The sequence below is a fragment of the Oryx dammah genome, unplaced genomic scaffold (assembly GCF_014754425.2).
Source record: "Oryx dammah isolate SB20612 unplaced genomic scaffold, SCBI_Odam_1.1 HiC_scaffold_25, whole genome shotgun sequence".
Lineage (NCBI taxonomy): Eukaryota > Metazoa > Chordata > Mammalia > Artiodactyla > Bovidae > Oryx > Oryx dammah.
Window position 1 is genome coordinate 102,029,260 of NW_024070209.1, and position 17,790 is coordinate 102,047,049.

A 17,790-nucleotide genomic window follows, 5' to 3' on the forward strand; every position below is an offset into this window, starting at 1 on the left:
GATATATTTTCCCCCTCTATATCATCTTCAATTTCTTCTATCAGTTTCTTTCATTGCAGTTTTCTGAGTACAGGTCTTATACCTCCTTGGTTAGAGTCATTCCACAGTATTTTATTCCTTCCGATACAATTGTGAATGAGATAATTTCCTTAGTTTCCCTTTCTGATAGCTCATTGTTAGCGTATAGAAAAGCAACAGATTTCTATGTATTAATTTTATATCCTGCTACTTTACTGAATTTACTTATTAGCTTTTTGGTGACATCTTAAGGATTTTCTTAAGAAAATGTCATGGTATGGTAGGACAAGGTGTCATGTCATCTGCAAACTGTGGCACTTTTACGTCTTCCTTTCCAACCTGGATTTCTTTTATTTCTTTTTGTCTGAGTACTGTGACTAGGATTCCCAATGCTATATTGAATAAAAGTGGAAAGAGTGGACATCCTTATCTTATTTTTCTGATCTTAGAGGAAATGCTTTCAGTTTTTCACCATTACTTATAATGGTTACTGTGGGCTTATCATATGTGGCCTTTATTATATGGAGGTCTATTCCCTCTACACCCACTTTGTTGAGAGTTTTTATCATAAAAGTATGTTGAATTTTGTCAAAAGTTTTTCCTGCATCTATTGAGATGATTTTTATTCTTCAATTCATTAATGATTTTTATTCTTCGATTTGTTAATGATTTCCATTCTTCAATTTGTTAATGTGGTATATCACATTGATTGATTTGCAGATATCTTTGTATCCTTGGGATAAATCTCACTTAATCATGAGCTTTCAATGTATTTTTGAATTCACTTTGCTAATATTCTGTTGGGTATTTTTGCATCTCTATTCATCAATGATATTGACCTAAAATTTTCTTTTTCTTTTTTTTTTTTTTGGTAAAGTTTTTGTCTGGTTTTAGTATCAGAGTGATGCTGGCCTCATAGAGAGAGTTTAGAAGCATTTCCTCCTCTTTGATTTTTTGGAATAGTTTGAGTAGGATAGGTATTAACTGTTCTTTAAATGTTTGGGGACTTCCCTGGTGAGCCGGTGGTTGAGAATCCGCCTTCCAATGCAGGGGATGCGGGTTTGATCCCTGGTCAGGGAACCATTAATAAGATCCCACATGCTGCAGGGCAACAAGCCCCCAAGCTGCAACTACTGAGCTGCAACCACTGCAGTGCCCACGGGCCACGACCAGAGAAAGCCCACATACAGCAGGGAAGACCCAGCACAACCGAAAAAAGGAGTTTGGTGGAATACAGCTGTGAAGACATCTGGTGCTGGACTCCTGCTTGAGGGAATTTTTTTAAATTATTGATTCAATTTCATTACTGGTAACTGGTCTGTTCATATTTTCTATTTCTTCCTGGCTCAGTCTTGGGAGATTGTACATGTCTAGGAATGTGTCCGTTTCTTCTAGGTTGTCCATTTTACTGGACATGCATGGGGGCACACAGCACCGACCAGTGAGACTCATGCCTGCTTCCTAGGGCTAGGGCTGGGGCCCCAAGCAGCACAGCATCCTAGAGTGTGTGAAAGCCCACTGACCCTGCCCAGCCCCACAGTTTCATTCTGAGAAGTGATTTCTTGCTTCTGCACTTACAGGCCCAGGACCTGACCTGCTTCTGAAGAGCAGGGGTTTTGGCAGGACGGCAGGAGATGCTGAGAGCCGACGGGGGTCCAGGTCCCCTCCCAGGTCCCCCTGTCTGGGGCAGCACTTGGAAAAGATTGCCCCAGTCTCCCTCCCACAGTGGTCAGTCCCAGCTGCCCCAGGCCAGAGGTGCTTTATTTCCGTCTCTCTCTCTGGATTCTCTGGAAGCTGAAGGTTCCTGGAAGTTATGAAGAGCTTCGCCCTGAAGGGCATGGTTTGTGGTCACGGTTCACAGGAACTTGGGAGACCCTGCAGCTCGGACGTCCCGAGGTTGGTGGCGCCCTGATTTCCTAAGCTCGCTGGGGAATGGGGCGCTTGTTTCTCCCTGGCTGATCTCCCTCCACCCTGCATCACCCAGTTCTGAGAGCAGAGCGGTGCTGGGGGGCACAGCCTCTCATATCTGACACCAGTGTCCAAACCACCCGTGCTGGTGTTCGGGGGGCTACCTATGGGGAAGGGCTCCTCACTGCAGGGGTGCCCCCCATCCCCTCTGAGATCAGAAGTCCCAGTCTGGACGTTGAACAGGCCGAGCTCCCTCCAGAGGTTCCAGGGAGGGATCCTTGCCCCCCCGCCGCCACCTCCAGCTCCTGGTGCCGCACCCTTGAGCCCAATCTCGTAGACGCCTCAGTCCAGTCTCTGCCTCCATGTTCACACGCCTTCTCCCCATGTCCCCTCCGTGTCCCCATTTTCTCTCCAAGGACACCAGACATTAGATTAGCCCCCGTTCCAGCCTCACCTGAACAGCTCACATCTGTAAAGACCTAGATTCCAAACAAGATTCCAACCTGAAGTTCCCGGTGGATGTGAGTTCTGGGGCAACACCCTTCAACCCCATCACAGCTTGCTGTTCATCGCAAACATGGAACGTGGGGTTTATCGTAAAACCCAGGTTCTTCATGAAACACCGAGCTTCGAGGCTTGTTGCAAGAATTAAAGGTGCTAATACAGATCAGGGCAAGGACTGAAGCTGGCCAAGCCTCCTCTTTCCATCACAGGAAAGGGGGGTCTGGGGGCGGCTGGGGGTCTGCTCCCGAGCATGAGCTCTTTCCTGCTACAGTCACCAACAGTCTCTCCGGGAAGGAAACCAGAGGCCAGAGAGCAAGCCAGAGCTAGTTTAGGAGACCCCTGAACCTCCACCCAAGATGCTGACCAGGCCAGCGGGCCCCCTGGAAAGACCCTACAGTTCAGGGGGGAAGAGGGGCTGACCCGCCAGGTCCCCGCTATCGGGAGATCCCCCCACCTTGCTCCCGTTCCCCTACCCCAATACGCCCACCCACCCCTGTGATGAGCGGTTTAGTCACTTAGAATGTCGACTGAAGGCTTTTGCACCCCCTTTGCCAGAGGCACAGGGCACCCACAGCCCGCTGGGTACCGACGCCCATGTGGATTCAGCCAGGAGGCCTGTCCTGCGCCCTCCCTGCTCGGGCCCCCTCTGTACTCAGCGACACACCCAGCGCCGGCATTCCCGCCGCTCCTGAGGTCTGCAGGCAGCTCGCTGTAGCCTGAGCGGTGCGGAGGGAAGTGTCCTGGGAGGTTTCAAAGGTGGGAGGTGGGAGGTGGGAGGTGGGGCCCTGTGGGCCTCCCATCCCGCGTGCCTGCACGGGGCCCTAGTGCTACTCAGCCGTGCCCCCGCGCAGGGGGCAGGTCACCTTCCCGTCCTGGGGGCTATTATGACTGTTGCCATTCTCATGGCCATTTTTGCTGCCCTAACTGGGCAGCAGGTGCTTGCAGAGCCCTTGATACTGACCAGGTCCCCCCTCGGAGCTCGACCTGGACCCCATGTCACCCTCGCCCCAGCCTGCAGAGGGTGGGGTGACTGCAGAGCTCCCTTCACCCAAGGCCACGGTCACATGGTTTGGAGGAGCCGGTGCCCGAGGCAGAAGCCACCCTCCAGGACACACCTGTCCCCAGTGCTGGCTCGACCTGTCCTTGTCTAAGAGGCTGACCCCGGAAGTGTTCCTGGCACTGGCAGCCGGCCTGGACCCAGAGTCCAGACACCCACCTGTGCCCCCACTCCTGGGGGCTACCAGGAACCGTCTAGGCCCAGAGGGGGCCTTCCTGCTTGGCCTCGGATGGAAGAAGGCCTCCTATTGTCCTCGTAGAGGAAGCCACCCCGGAGCCCGAGGATGAGCCAAGTGGGATTCCAGGAACCACGTGGCTGGGGGCCCGGCCGGGGCTGGCTAGCCGGCACTCCTCCTGTATAAGGCCCCGAGCCTGCTGTCTCAGCCCTCCACTCCCTGCAGAGCTCAGAAGCACGACCCCAGCTGCAGCCATGAAGTGCCTCCTGCTTGCCCTGGGCCTGGCCCTTGCCTGTGGCGTCCAGGCCATCATCGTCACCCAGACCATGAAAGGCCTGGACATCCAGAAGGTTCGAGGGTGGCCGGGTGGGTGGTGAGTTGCAGGGCAGGCAGGGGAGCTGGGCCTCAGAGACCAAGAGAGGCTGTGACGTCGGGTTTCCATCAGTCAGCTAGGGCCGCCTGACAAATCCCCACTGGGGCAGCTTCAACCGGGCGTTCACTGTCTTGCATTCTGGAGGCTGGAAGCCCAAGATCCAGGTGTCGGCCAGGCTGGCTTCTCCTGCGGCTGCTCTCCGGGGGGCAGACGGCCGTTTTCTCCATGTCCTCTGCGCGCCCTGATTTCCTCTTCCTGTGAGGCCACCAGGCCTGCTCGAAACACGCCTGCCTGTGCAGCCTCACATGACCTTTGTCATCTCTTTAAAGGCCGTGTCTCCAGAGTCATGTGTTGAGGTTCTGGGGGTTAGTGGGACACAGTTCAGCCCCTAAAAGAGTCTCTCTGCCCCTCAAATTTTCCCCACCTCCAGCCACGTCTCCCCAATATCCAAATGTTGCCACGTGTGTGGGGGCTCATCTGGGTCCCTCTTTGGGCCCAGAGTGAGTCTGGGGAGAGCATTCCCCAGGGTGTAGAGTTGGGGAGAGCATCTCAGGGCTGCCCAGGCCGGGGTGGGACAGAGAGCCCACTGTGGGGCTGGGGGCCCCTTCCCGCCCCCGGAGTGCAACTCAAGGTCCCTCTCCAGGTGGCGGGGACTTGGTACTCCTTGGCTATGGCGGCCAGCGACATCTCCCTGCTGGACGCCCAGAGTGCCCCCCTGAGAGTGTACGTGGAGGAGCTGAAGCCCACCCCCGAGGGCGACCTGGAAATCCTGCTGCAGAAATGGTGGGTGTCCCTCCCCAACATGGAACTCCCACTCCCCAGGGCTGTGGACCCCCCGGGGGTGGGGTGCAGGAGGGACCAGGGCCCCAGGGCTGGGGAAAAGGGCTCGGAGTTTCCTGGTACCCCTGGAGCTCCACCCAAGGCTGCCCACCCAGGACTTTTTCTTTTTTTTTTTTTAACTTTTATTAATTTGATGCTTCAGAACATCATCAAACAAATGAACATAAAACATCATTTTTGTTAACTTGGAAGAAGAGATAAAATCCACTGAAGTGGAAATGGATAGGAAAGATACATACAATGAGGCAGGTATTCTCAATTCCCTGTTAGTTTGAGGATTACAAATGCATTTGAGCAACAGAGAGACATTTTCATCATTTCTAGTTTGAACACCTCAATATCTAAAATGAACAAGATGTCCTGGAAACGAAGCAGTGTGGGGAGAGGCCCGTGTGAAGGCTGCTGGGCGGCAGCAGACCTGGGTCCTCGGGGCTCAGACAGTTCCCACTACCAGCCCTGTCCCCCCTCAGACGGGGGTCAGGGTGCAGGAGAGAGCTGGGTGGGTGCAGGGGGCAGAGATGGGGACCTGAACCCCAGGGCTGCCTTTTGGGGGTGCCTGCGGTCAAGGCTCTCCCCGACCTTTTCTCTCTGGTTTCATCTGACTTCTCCTGGCCCATCCACCCGGTCCCCTGTGGCCTGAGAGGTGACAGTGAGTGCAGCCGAGGCTGGTTGGCCAGCTGGCCCCTATGCCCAAGCCACCCCCCTCCAGCCCCTCCTGGGGCCAGCTTCTGCCCCTGGCCCTCAGTTCATCCTGATGAAAATGGTCCATGCCCATGGCTCAGAAAGCAGCTGTCTTTCAGGGAGAACGGCGAGTGTGTTCAGAAGAAGATCATTGCAGAAAAAACCAAGATCTCTGCGGTGTTCAAGATCGATGGTGAGTGCCGGGTCCCTGGGGGACACCCACCACCCCCGCCCCCAGGGACTGTGGGCAGGTTCAGGGGGCTGGCGTCGGGCCCTGGGATGCTAAGGGGCTGGTGGTGATAAAGACACTGCTGTGACACCCGCTTCATTGGCCTCCTCACCACCTGCCCGGGGCCTTGGGGCCAGTGGCCGTGGGCAGGTCCCGGCTGGGTGGGTCTGACCCCCCAGGGTGACACCTGAGCTCTCTTTGCTGGGGGGCGGGCGGTGCTCTGGGTCCTCAGGCTGAGCTCAGGAGGCACCTGTGCCCTCCCAGGGGTAACCAAGAGCCGTTGCCCGCTCCAGGGGTCCAGGTGTCCCATGACCCCAGCCCACCCCATGGCTCCTTCCTCTCCTGGAGACAAACTCTGTCCTTCCTCGCTCATTCACTTGTTTGTCCTAAATCCGAGATGAGAAAGCTTCGAGGGGGCGGTTAGGGTTCCATCAGGGCCTGCCCTTCCGCCGGGCAGCCTGGGCCACATCTGCCCTTGGCCCCCTCAGGACTCACTCTGACTAGAGGCCTTGCACTGACTGATGCAAGGGTGCCCAGCCCAGGGTCTCCGGCGCCATCCAGCTGCACTGGGTTTGGGTGCTGGTCCTGCCCCCAAGCTGCCCGGACACCGCAGGGCAGCCGGGGCCGCCCGCTGGCCTCGGTCAGGGCGAGCCCCAGCAGCCCCCGCTCAGGGCTGCCCCCCCCACAATGCCCCCGTCCTCAGGACGCACCCCCCCTTCCCTTGCTGGGCAGTGTCTAGCCCCACCTGAGATCAGGGGGAAGCCCTATTTCTTGACCACTCCGGTCCCTGGGGGAGGGGGGCCTCAGACTGAGTGGTGAGTGTTCCCAAGTCCAGGAGGTGGTGGAGGGTCCCTGGCGGATCCGGAGTTGACGATGAGGGCTTCCTGGGCCCCATACGCCTGGCAGTGGCAGCAGGGAAGAGGTCGCACCATTTCGGGGGTGGGGGATGCCAGAGGCGCTCCCCTCCCCATCTTCGCCGGGTGGTGACCCCAAGGGAGCCCCGCTGGTCGTGGCGGGCGCTGACCAGCAACCCCCTCGTGTTGGAACTCACTTTCCTCCCACCTTGATCACTTCCAGCCTTGAACGAGAACAAAGTCCTTGTGCTGGACACCGACTACAAAAAGTACCTGCTTTTCTGCATGGAGAACAGTGCTGAGCCCGAGCAAAGCCTGGCCTGCCAGTGCCTTGGTGGGTGCCGACCCTGGCTGCCCAGGGAGACCAGCTGTGTGGTCCTTGCTGCAACAGGGGGTGGGGGTGGGAGCAGGGAGCTTGATCCCCAGGAGGAGGAGGGGTGGGAGGTCCCCGAGTCCCACCAGGAGAGAGTGGCAACATACCGGGAGCCAGTCTGCTGTGGGCCTGTGGGTGGCTGGGGACAGGGGCCAGACACACAGGCTGGGAGACGGGTGGGCTGCAGAACTATGACTGGTGTGACCATCACGATGGAGCCGGCGGTCACTGTGAATCTAACAGCCTTTGTTACCGGGGAGTTTCAATTATTTCCCCAAATAAGAACTCAGGCACAAAGCCATCTGTCAACTATCACATCCTGAAAACAAACGGCAGGTGACATTTTCTGTGCCGTAGCAGTCCCACTGGGCGTTTTCAGGGCCCCTGTGCCAGGCAGGCGCGGGCATCGGCGAGTGGAGGCTCCTGGCCGTGTCAGCCGGCCCAAGAGGAGGAGGGGACCTGGACAGCCAGAGCTGGGGGGGCAGACTTTCCCCCTGTGACCCTGCAGACCCACTGCACTGCCCTGGGAGGAAGGGAAGGGAACTGGGCCAAGGGGTAAGGGCAGGTGCACTGCAGGGCGAGGGCAGACCTGCAGACCACCCTGGGGAGCAGGGACTGACCCCCGGCCCGGCCCCACAGTCAGGACCCCGGAGGTGGACAACGAGGCCCTGGAGAAATTCGACAAAGCCCTCAAGGCCCTGCCCATGCACATCCGGCTCGCCTTCAACCCGACCCAGCTGGAGGGTGAGCACCCAGGCCCCGCCCCGCCCCCGGGGCAGGAGGCCACCCATCCCAGGACAACCTCCTCCCATGGTGACCCCCAGCTCCCCAGGCCTCCCGAGAGGAGGGGGTGGGGTGCAGCACCCCGTGGGGACCCCCTCCCCACCCCCTGCCAGGCCCCTCTTCCCAAGGTGTCCAGTCCCATCCTGACCCCCCCACCACTCTCCCTCCCCCACAGGGCAGTGCCACATCTAGGTGAGCCCCTGCCGGCGCCTCTGGGGTAAGCTGCCCGCCCTGCCCCACGTCCTGGGCACACACATGGGGTAGGGGGTCTTGGTGGGGCCTGGGATCCCCCATTAGGCCCTGGGGTACCCCTGTGAGAATGGCTGGAAGCTGGGGTCCCTCCTGGCGACTGCAGAGCTGGCTGGCCCTGTGCCCACTCTTGTGGGGTGACCTGTATCCTGGCCTCACTCACACGCTGACCTCCTCCAGCTCCTTCCGGGCAGAGCTAAGGGCCAAGGTGGAGGCCCAGGAAGTGGGTACCTAAGGGGGAGGCTAGGGGGGTCCTTCTCCCGAGGAGGGGCTGTCCTGAACCCCCAGCCACAGAGAGGCTGACAAGGGTCTGGCAGGTGCCCCAGGAATCACAGGGGGGTCCCATGTCCATTTCAGGGCCCGGGAGCCTTGGCCCCTCTGGGGACAGACGACGTTACCCCCACCTCCCCCATCAAGGGGACCAGGAGGGACCAGGACCGCAGTCACCCCTCCTGGGACCCAGGCCCCTCCAGGCTCCTCCTGGGGCCTCCTGCTCGGGGCCGCTCCTCCTTCAGCAATAAAGGCGTAAACCTGTGCTCTCCCTTCTGAGTCTTTCCTGGACGACGGGCAGCGGGTGGAGAAGGCCCAGGACAGGGTGGGGAGTGGTCTGGTTCAGAGGATGACAGTGGGGCTGGGATCCAGGGCGTCTGCATCACAGTCTTGTGACATCTGGGGGCCCACACACATCACTGCGGCTCTTTGAAACTTTCAGGAACCAGGCAGGGACTTGGCAGAGACATCTGCCAGTTAACTTGGAGTGTTCAGTCAACACCCAAACTCGACAAAGGACAGAAAGTGGAAAATGGCTGTCTCTTAGTCTAATAAATATTGATATGAAAACTCAAGTTGCTCATGGATCAAATTATGCCCTTTTATGAATCCAGCCACTACTGTCGGTATCAAACTTCATGTACCCAAAACGCACTGATCTTTTCTGTGCTAAAATGAAATAAAGAGATTTCCCCAAGATAGAGGAGCTGGGCAAAAGAGGTCATGGTTGGAAGGAGACTTGTTCTGCACACACAGGAAGGAGATCCAACCAGTCCATCCTAAAGGAGATCAGTCCCGGGTGTTCATTGGAGGGACTGATGTTGAAGCTGAAACTCCAATGCTTTGGCCACCTGATGTGAAGAGCTGACTCATTTGAAAAGACCCTGATGCTGGGAAAGATTGAGGGCAGGAGGAGAAGGGGACAACAGAGGATGAGATGGTTCGATGGCATCACCAACACAATGGACATGGGTTTGGGTGGACTCCGGGAGTTGGTGATGGACAGGGAGGCCTGGCGTGCTGCGGTTCATGGGGTCGAAAAGAGTCGGACACGACTGAGTGACTGAACTGAACTGAACTGAATGGAAAAGAGGTATACAGCAACGTGGGGATTTTTTAGATAATAAGAATAATTTACACATAACATAGTGTATACTCATATTTATATGCATACCTGAATGCTCAGTCACTCAGTCGTATCTGACTCTGTGACCCATGGACCATAGCCCTCCAGGTTCCTTCTGTCCACAGAATTCCCCAGGCAAGAATACTGGAGTGGGTAGCCGTTTCCTCCTCCAGGGGATCCTCCCGAACCAGGGATTGAACCGGCATCTCCTGCACTGACAGGTGGATTCTTTACCACTGCGCCACCAGGGAAGCCCGTGTTACTCTCTATGTTCCACTTAATTACCAAAGCTGCTCCAAGAAAAAGCCCCTACGCCTGTGAGCTTCCCGGCCTGCAGAGGGTGGTGGGGGTAGACTGTGACCTGGGAACACCCTCCCGCTTCAGGACTCCCGGGCCACGTGACCCACACTCCTGCAGACAGCCGGGTAGTTCTGCTTTTCACGGCTCATTATCTTAAAAAAAACTGAGGTCTATTTTGTGACTTCACTGCCGTTAACTTCTGAACATTCAGAGCGATGGACAGCCTCCGCCCCAGGCCTCAGGGGCTTCAGGGAGCCAGCCTTCACCCACGAGTCACCAGACACACGGGGGTGGCCCCACCTCCAGGGTGCTCACAGTCTTCCCATCGTCCTGATCAAAGAGCGAGATCAATGACTTCTTAGGAGCAAGCAGACACCCACAGGACCCTGAGGTTCACCAGACTGAGCTGGTCCTTTTGAACCTAAAGACACACAGCTCTTGAAGGTTTTCTCGCCTTGAATCTGGATTTAACGCCTATTTGCCCCTCAAGAGGGAAGACACTTCTGCATGTCCCCAGGATAGCCGCTCAGTGGCATCCGAGGTCACTTAGTATTATCTGACCGCACCCTGGAATTAATCGGTCCAAACTGGACAAAAGCCTTGGTGGGAAGTTTCATCCCAGAGGCTCAACCATCCTGCTTCTACCACCCTGCATCTTTTTTTCTTTTATGTGTATGGTTTTTTTTTTTTTTTTTCATTTTTTGGCTGTGCTGGCTGTTCGTTGCAGTTCAGCGCGCAGGCTTTCTCTCTAGTTGCAGTATGAGACCTTCACTTATCACGGAGCACAGTCTCTAGAATGCATGAGCTCAATAGCTGTGTCGTGCAGGCTTAGATGTGGGATCTTTGTTCCCTGAGCAGGGATCAAACCCGCATCCCCTAGACTGGAAGGCAGATTCTTAACCACTGGACCACCAGGGAAGTCCCCTGCCTGCTGGCATCTTAACCTAGCAAGCTGCAAATGTAGGAAGACCCAGAGCCTCTGTACCTGTCACAGGTGGATCGGGTTAGCATCTTCCGTCAGTCACCTGCAGTGGGGCAAGCCCGCTCTCCAGGACATGCCAGCCCCACGTTAACCAGACGCGTCAGCTGTAGCCCTTTCTGGCTTAGCCTCTGATGCCTTAGCCTCGTGACTGTCTGGGTCTGCTAAGGCTGGGCAAACACAGTGACCGCCACCTGTGAGCCATGTGGGTGGGGTGCCCAGCTCAGAATCTCACGGGTGCCTCTGACTTGCATGAGCAGGGACAGATTGAAGAGAGAGGAGGGGGAGGGAGGAAGGAAGGGAGGGGGTCTGGGGAGCACCCCTGCCCATCCACGCCTGGATGAAAGCCCCTACTCCCCCTACTTTCCAGATCTAGCTGTTTCCGGCCTGGGGCCCCTCCCTTTGGCCTTCAGAGAGGCCATTCTTTAGCGATGTATTCGTTGTTTCAGCAGAGTTCTTTAAATTTTCAGCTTGTGCATCTTTTTCAGAAAGGATTTAAGCCTTGGGTGTTGCTTCCTATTAAAGAGCCCAGCAGATCCACTGGCTGAGCTCGATCCACGGCCGTGCTCACAGGGGAAGGTCTGAGCACTTGGCCCTGAGACTGGACCCCAAGAGCCAAGACTGGGGGCTCTGGGTGCCACGTGGCCAGGGAGCCTCACCCGCCCTGTGCCCACACCCCTGCAGGTGGGAGGTCGCTGTCTGACCAACCAGCTGGCCACCAGCCACGCACACCTGCTCTCCCCAGCTGACCCACAAGACTTGCTCGCTCTCTCCACGCCATCTGGACCCGAGACGAGGACACGGAGCTCGTCTTGCCCTGGACATGAACGTGTTCCCTGCGGCTCTCGGGGCCTCCCAAGGGACAGGCCAGAGGTCAGAAGCAGAGGGACACGTGGTTCAAAGTCGAAGGCTGAACTTCAGAACCTCCGAAGCTTTATGAGTAGGGGCCAGCGGGAAACGCACACACAACCCACTCCTGCGGGGTGGCCACGACCCCCACCCCGGCCCCGTGCCCCTGCAGCCAGGGAGCCCTGGTAGGGGCTGTTTCCAGCCCCGGTGAGTCAGCTGGGGAGACCGATCTCGAGGGCCAGGGTCTGTGCTGAACGCAAGGATGTACCGCGGATGACAGTCACAGCCATAGACGCCACGCGGCCGCCCTGCAGCCCCCGAGTCTGTTGGCACATGGCCCCTCCCGCCGTAAGAAACTGAAGCCCCCCTGGGGAGGGGGCACAGAGCGGGCAGCCTAAGGTCAGCTCAAAGCCCAGGTGACTGGGCACAGCAAGGCCCCAGCCCCCACCCTGAGACCTGGAACTGCCAGCCAAGCACAGAGTGGGGGCCAAAGCCCCTCCTGCCCCGTGCCAGCACCCCATGGGCCAGCCCCCTTCTCTGGCTGGGAGACCTCCAAAGCCCAGGGGTCCGAGAACCTGGGGGATGCAGGAACCCCAGAACCTAGGCCAGCACCATGCCAGGAGGGTGACTCCAGGTAAGATCTCTTGTCTTTCCCAGAGGAGAGGGGGTGAGCAAAGGCCTGAAGGTCACCGTCCATCCCACAGGGCCCCGAGGCCAGTCCCAAGGCCCTGGTGAGTAGCCCACCTCTCCTGTCTGGGTCCTGCAGGGGGGCAGGGTGGGAAGCAGGGGCCGCCATGCCCACGGCTGGCCCTAAGGGCAGGAATAGACGTCCTCAGGGTGGCGTCTCGCGGTCCACGGGGCAGGGTCAGAGGAGCGAGCCGGCTAGGCACCTGCTGAGGGTCCCCGCAGTCCAGGAAGGCGGCCCTGGGCTCCTGTGCTCCGTCAGCCCCACTACAGCAGGCTCATCGCCTACAGCCATGGCCAGGATGCAGCGGGACCACCAGCCTGGGGGTGCTCCAGGGTAGGTGCCGGCTGCCCCGGGTGGGGGCTGAAGGACAACATCTTGCAGCCCGCTGCCCTGCGCAGGACAAGGCAGCCACGCACATGGACGCCGTGGAGTCCTGTCGGGCTTAGAAGGTGGAAGCGCCTCGGAGGGAAGACGGGACCCTGGGGACGGAGCTGGGTGTGGGCTGTGCTGGGCAGGGGCCAGGCTGAGCCAAAGACTGGCCAGGTAGGGGGGACCCTCCGGGGTCCTCACCAGAGGGGCCCAGGCCTGATGTAACCTTCCAAGGAGGCCTGATGTACTCCGGGGTGGCCTGGCGGGGCCCGCCCCGACAGACTCTATGCTGGCTGTACGGAGAGAAGTCCTGCTTTAGAGGCAACGCTCAGGCAAGGGGACAGGGCCGCAGCCATGGCAGCAACCACAGGGCCTGGCAGGGAGCCAAGAGGAGGACTCTCATCTGAGAAAAGCCCCCAGTTCCCCGCCTCCAAGTACTGGCCCTTCTGAATTCAGCCAGCACAACGCCGGGGACCTCGAGTGGCCGGGGCAGTATCCGGAATACATCTCCAGGTTCCAGCTGCAGGAAGCCCCCGCCTTCAACCTGGACGGTGAGTGCTGCCCTCCAGCCACCTCCCCTGCGCTCCCAAGAGCAGGGACAGGAGGAAGTGGTGGTCCTCTCCCACTAGCAGAACCAGAACAGCTGGAAACATAGCCTGCCTCTACTGGGCACCAATACGAATCTCTTATCTGCCACACCTCACGAAGGCCCTGAAACATGGTGGGTGGGCAGATATCCATGTCCACCCTGCAGGTTTGGACTCCGAGGCTCAGAGAGATTCAGAAACAAGGCCAAGGTCACACAGTGGGAGGAGGAATGGGAGACAGCCTCTCCCCTGCACCCCTCCCCTGCACATCATTTAGTCAAGCAACAAGCAGGAGGGCCAGCCCCACTTTGGGAGTTCAGGATGCAAGTAGAACAAGACAGAACATTCCTCGGCCCTTGTGCGGGTTACCCGCGGCCACTGAGGCTCAGCCTCTAATTTATTGGAGACAAGGCTGCAGGGAAGGGGGACCCCAGAGCAGGGGAGCTCGGCCAGGTAGGCTGCCTGGAGGAGGGAGCGTGCAGGTGCAGGTAGGAAGGGGAGAGCCAAGCAGTAGGTGGGGTCGTGGGGTCTTGTGGGTTATCTCGGGGCAGGGGGCCGTGGCCGGACCTGGTGCTGGACACCAGAAGACAAGGTGGTCGAGTTGGCTGTGTGCCCTGTGCTTGATTGATGGGTGGTCTTCGGAATGAACGGACGGAGGCCCTAGAGTCTGACCTCGTTCTCGACCCTCCACAGCCCTGTGCTTCCCACAGGAAGCCTAGCTCAGCCCCCACATCCCAGATCTTCCTGCTGGGCCCCTCCTGCCCACTGTCCTTGTCCCCCTCCCCTCCCCCACACCTGGGCTGGCCGAGGGGCTTTCTGAACCCCTCTGAACCCCCAGGAACCCCCCCAACCCCGAGCCCACCCCTCCCTCACCGTGGGCCACCAGGTCCTGCCAACCGACAGCTCAGAAGCCGCAGCCTCTCCCAGCCTGGCCCACAGGCTTGAAAACACTCTGGGTGTTGGGAGGGGCGGCAGGCAGCCCCCAAGTCCCCACCGAAGTGGACACAGTGTTGCTGTCTGGCGAATGGAGCCACCGTCTGGTCCTTCAAGTGACCCTGGGCAGGGCAGGGCTGGCACTGGCCATCCGGCCTGCAATTCTGTCGGGCTCCAGACTCCAGGAGCCCGCGCCCCATCCACCCAGCCCAGAGGGGTGCTGAGTGACCACAGTGGCAGCCCAGGCTCCTAGAAGAGTCAGGTGAACCCAGGCCCGTGCACCTGCCAGAGAAGGGAACCGAGACCGCCTCGCCCTCCCCTCTCCAAGCACTCGGACAGAATGTCCCTCCTCACCCCAGGTGAGCCAGTGGCCACCCGTCTGCAAGGCTGGCTCCTAGGAAATGGGGTCAGGGCCTCTGCACTAACCGCCTGGAAATGCCAGAGGCAGGTGTGACCAGAAATGCCAGAGGCGGGCGTGACCTCAGACATGCCCTCAGCAGCAGCAAGGCCTCCCAGGAGGCCACACCTCAGAAGGCTGGCTCCCACCAAGGTCACTGCGATTCGACGGCACCGCGGCAGGGACTCCGCCGGCCACCTGTGCGGACCCGACCTGCCTTTCATGCAAGGGGTGGGGTGGTGAACAGATGCTCAGAGCGTGGTAGCTTTCTTGTGGACCAGCAACCCAGTAAGAAAAAGACAGGCAGCACGTTAAAATCATGTTAAAAAAATTCTCACACTGGGACATTGAGAAAAATGACCTGAATAAATACAAGCATGATATTCTTGCAAAATCTTCAAGGTCATAAATATTTAATAAGTTAAAGCTAACGTATACAGTTCAAGCAATTTAATCAATATTTCAGTGGGATATTTCCCTTGAATTGTATACCTGAATCTAAAAGCCACATGAAGGAATAAACATTTTGAAATATTTTAGATAGAAGAGTAATGCAAGTTAATCTGCCATTCTATCATAACTAATAGGAAACTAAAATGACTGAAAATGTGTGGCTTTAGCTGGGAGACAGGAAGAAGGATCAGTAAAACTGGATATAAAGTCAATAAATGAACACAAGTCAGTACAGTAACTTAATATGTTATACAAATGGCCCATCTTAAAAAGCATTATTTGTTCAACAAGTGTGTGTGTGTGTGCGCGCTCTCACGCTTGACTCCGTCACTCAGTGGTGTCTGACTCTTTGCCATCCCGTGGACTACTGTAGCCCGCCAGGCGCCTCTGGGATTTTCCAGGCAAAAATACTGGAGCACATTGCCATTTCCTACTCCAGGAGATCTTCCTGGCCCAGGGATCCAACCCTCACCTCCCGCTTCTCCTACACTGGCAGGCAGACGCCATTCAACAAGAAGTGTGGGAGAAATGACCAAAATATCTAGAGGGAAGAAAAAAAATAAGGTTATATATCTAACTCTGCACATTATCTTAAAATTAATTCTGAATGAAAAGAAATGTTGAAAGCTCTATATTATCTATAACTAATGAATGAGATACCTACCCTATGGATACAAATATCAATATAATTATGAAAACAAACTTTGGAGCCCCAAAATCACCATCGACAAAACTGAAACAGGAATGATAACTTGAAATGAGTATTTTCAGCACGTTTGACCAAGGGTTTACATCACATTACAAACTCACTGAAAGCAGAAAAGGAACACGATGTTAGAAAAATGAGCCAGATAGAAATTGGTCATTTGTACACGCATGAATCGAATGACTGAGTCACCTCGGTCGTGTCCAACTCTTTGAGACCCCATGGATTCCAGCCCACCAGGCTCCTCTGTCCACAGGATTCTCCAGGTAAGAATACTAGAGTGGGATGCCATTCCCTCCTCCAGGTCAAATGGCTCATAACTATAGTTTAAAATGAGGTTTGATAGCAGTCCCTAGTGGTCCAGTGGCTAAGGCACCAAGCTTCCTGCAGAGGGCTTGGGCTCGATCCCTGGTTGGGGAAATGAGACCCCCAAATATGCCTTGAGGTATGACCAAAAAATTTTTTTTTTATTTTTAAAATAAAGCAAGTATAGCTTAAAAACTAAAAAAAAAAAAAAAAAAAAAAGGCTTTGATGTCCCAAGCAATCCAAGGAAAAGATTCTATGTTTGCTTATCAAATTAGCAAAATTTTTTAAAAATTTAACTCAACACCCACTATGTGGGGAAGCATACTTTTGCTAGGGGGATGGAAATGGAAAATGTCATTCAGGGGTGACCTGTTTGCATGAGTCCTTCAAACAAGTTTGTTCTTGAACCTGGAAATTCTAGGCGTTAAAAATCTTTCATTACCAAGGAATTTACAGTGCTTTCATATTGATCCCACAATATCTTTCAAGGTAGAAGTTTAGAACCCTTCTCAGTAAACCCCCTTTGGAGAAGGCAATGGCACCCCACTCCAGTACTCTTGCCTGGAAAATCCCATGGACGGAGGAGCCTGGTAAGCTGCAGTCCATGGGGTCGTGAAGAGTCAGACACGACTGAGCAACTTCACTTTCACTTTTCATTTTCATGCATTGGAGAAGGAAATGGCAATCCACTCCAGTATTCTTGCCTGGAGAATCCCAGGGACGGGGGAGCCTGATGGGCTGCCGTTTATGGGGTCAACGACACGACTGAAGTAACTTAGCAGCAGCAGCAGCAGTAAACCCCTTAGCCTTCTCCATAAATTGTTAGGGGGAAAAAAAAGTTAGTTTTTGTCTGTTTGTTGGTTTCAGCCCAGTAGCTAAATCGCACCCTCCCCTCTCTAGGTATGACCTAGGAGAGCTGATAGTGATCTTTGTGAGGTAGGGCTTATGGCTAATGGAATATCATACTCTGTTTTGAAATAATTTTATAGATTTCTTTTTAATCAAGAGCTGCTCTGTGATATAAGGATGAATCACTGAAAACAGCATCGTGATTTAGCCAAAGGCAACAACTGAGAGAGAGCAGTAGTGGGAGCTTGTCGTTGTTGTTATTGTTGAGCTGCTAAGTCATTTCCAGGTCTTTTCGAACTGTGGACGGTAGCCCGCCAGGCTCCTCTGTCCATGGGATTCTCCAGCCAAGAATGCTAGAGTGGGTTACCATGCTCTCCTTCCGGGGATCTTTCCCACCCAGGGATCGAACTTGCATCTCCTGCACTGGCAGGCGGACTCTTTACCACTGCACCACCAGGAAGCCGTATGGGGTCCTCCCGACCCAGGGATCGAACCCGGGTCTCCTGCATTCCAGGCAGACGCTTTAACCTCTGAGCCACCAGGGAAGCCCATAGGATGAGCTACACCTTGACAAGTGTGTTCTTTAGGGAAACCTTCCTGATGAGTGGCGTCCGGGAGGGAGTGGTGGACATAACAGGAGCAGGGACAGGGCTTCTCGCTCCAGGGCTGAACATCAGCGAGTGTGCTCCTCACGCCGCCTACCTTTCCATGGCCTCTGGCTTCCTCTCCAAGAAGTGAGTGTCAATCTTCTGACAGCTTTAGTGTTTCAATTGTGACGACATTTGGATCGCGCACTGTATTACATTGCCGCAGACCGGGGGCTTAAAGAACAGAAGAGCCCTTCTCCCAGCTCTGAGGGCTGGACGTCCGAGGTGGAGGAGGCCTCTCTCCCGGGTGTGTCCTCACTTCACCTTCCCTCTGTCCTGGGCACAT

At 56.1% G+C, this 17,790-nt stretch overlaps 1 protein-coding gene and 1 non-coding gene across 2 annotated transcripts; one reads left to right on the plus strand and one right to left on the minus strand.

Annotated features, from left to right (window-relative positions):
- Positions 1–3,916: 3,916 nt before the first annotated feature.
- On the plus strand, positions 3,917–7,987 carry LOC120852318 (beta-lactoglobulin-1/B). Its single transcript, XM_040225735.1, has 6 exons — positions 3,917–4,012; positions 4,679–4,818; positions 5,676–5,749; positions 6,863–6,973; positions 7,652–7,756; positions 7,971–7,987. The coding sequence occupies exons 1-6, from the start codon at positions 3,917–3,919 to the stop codon at positions 7,985–7,987; spliced, it is 543 nt and encodes a 180-aa protein (XP_040081669.1).
- Positions 7,988–17,330: 9,343 nt separating this feature from the next.
- Positions 17,331–17,402, minus strand: TRNAS-GGA. The gene has a single exon. It is a non-coding gene; the product is annotated as a tRNA-Ser (tRNA).
- Between the last annotated feature and the right edge of the window lie 388 nt (positions 17,403–17,790).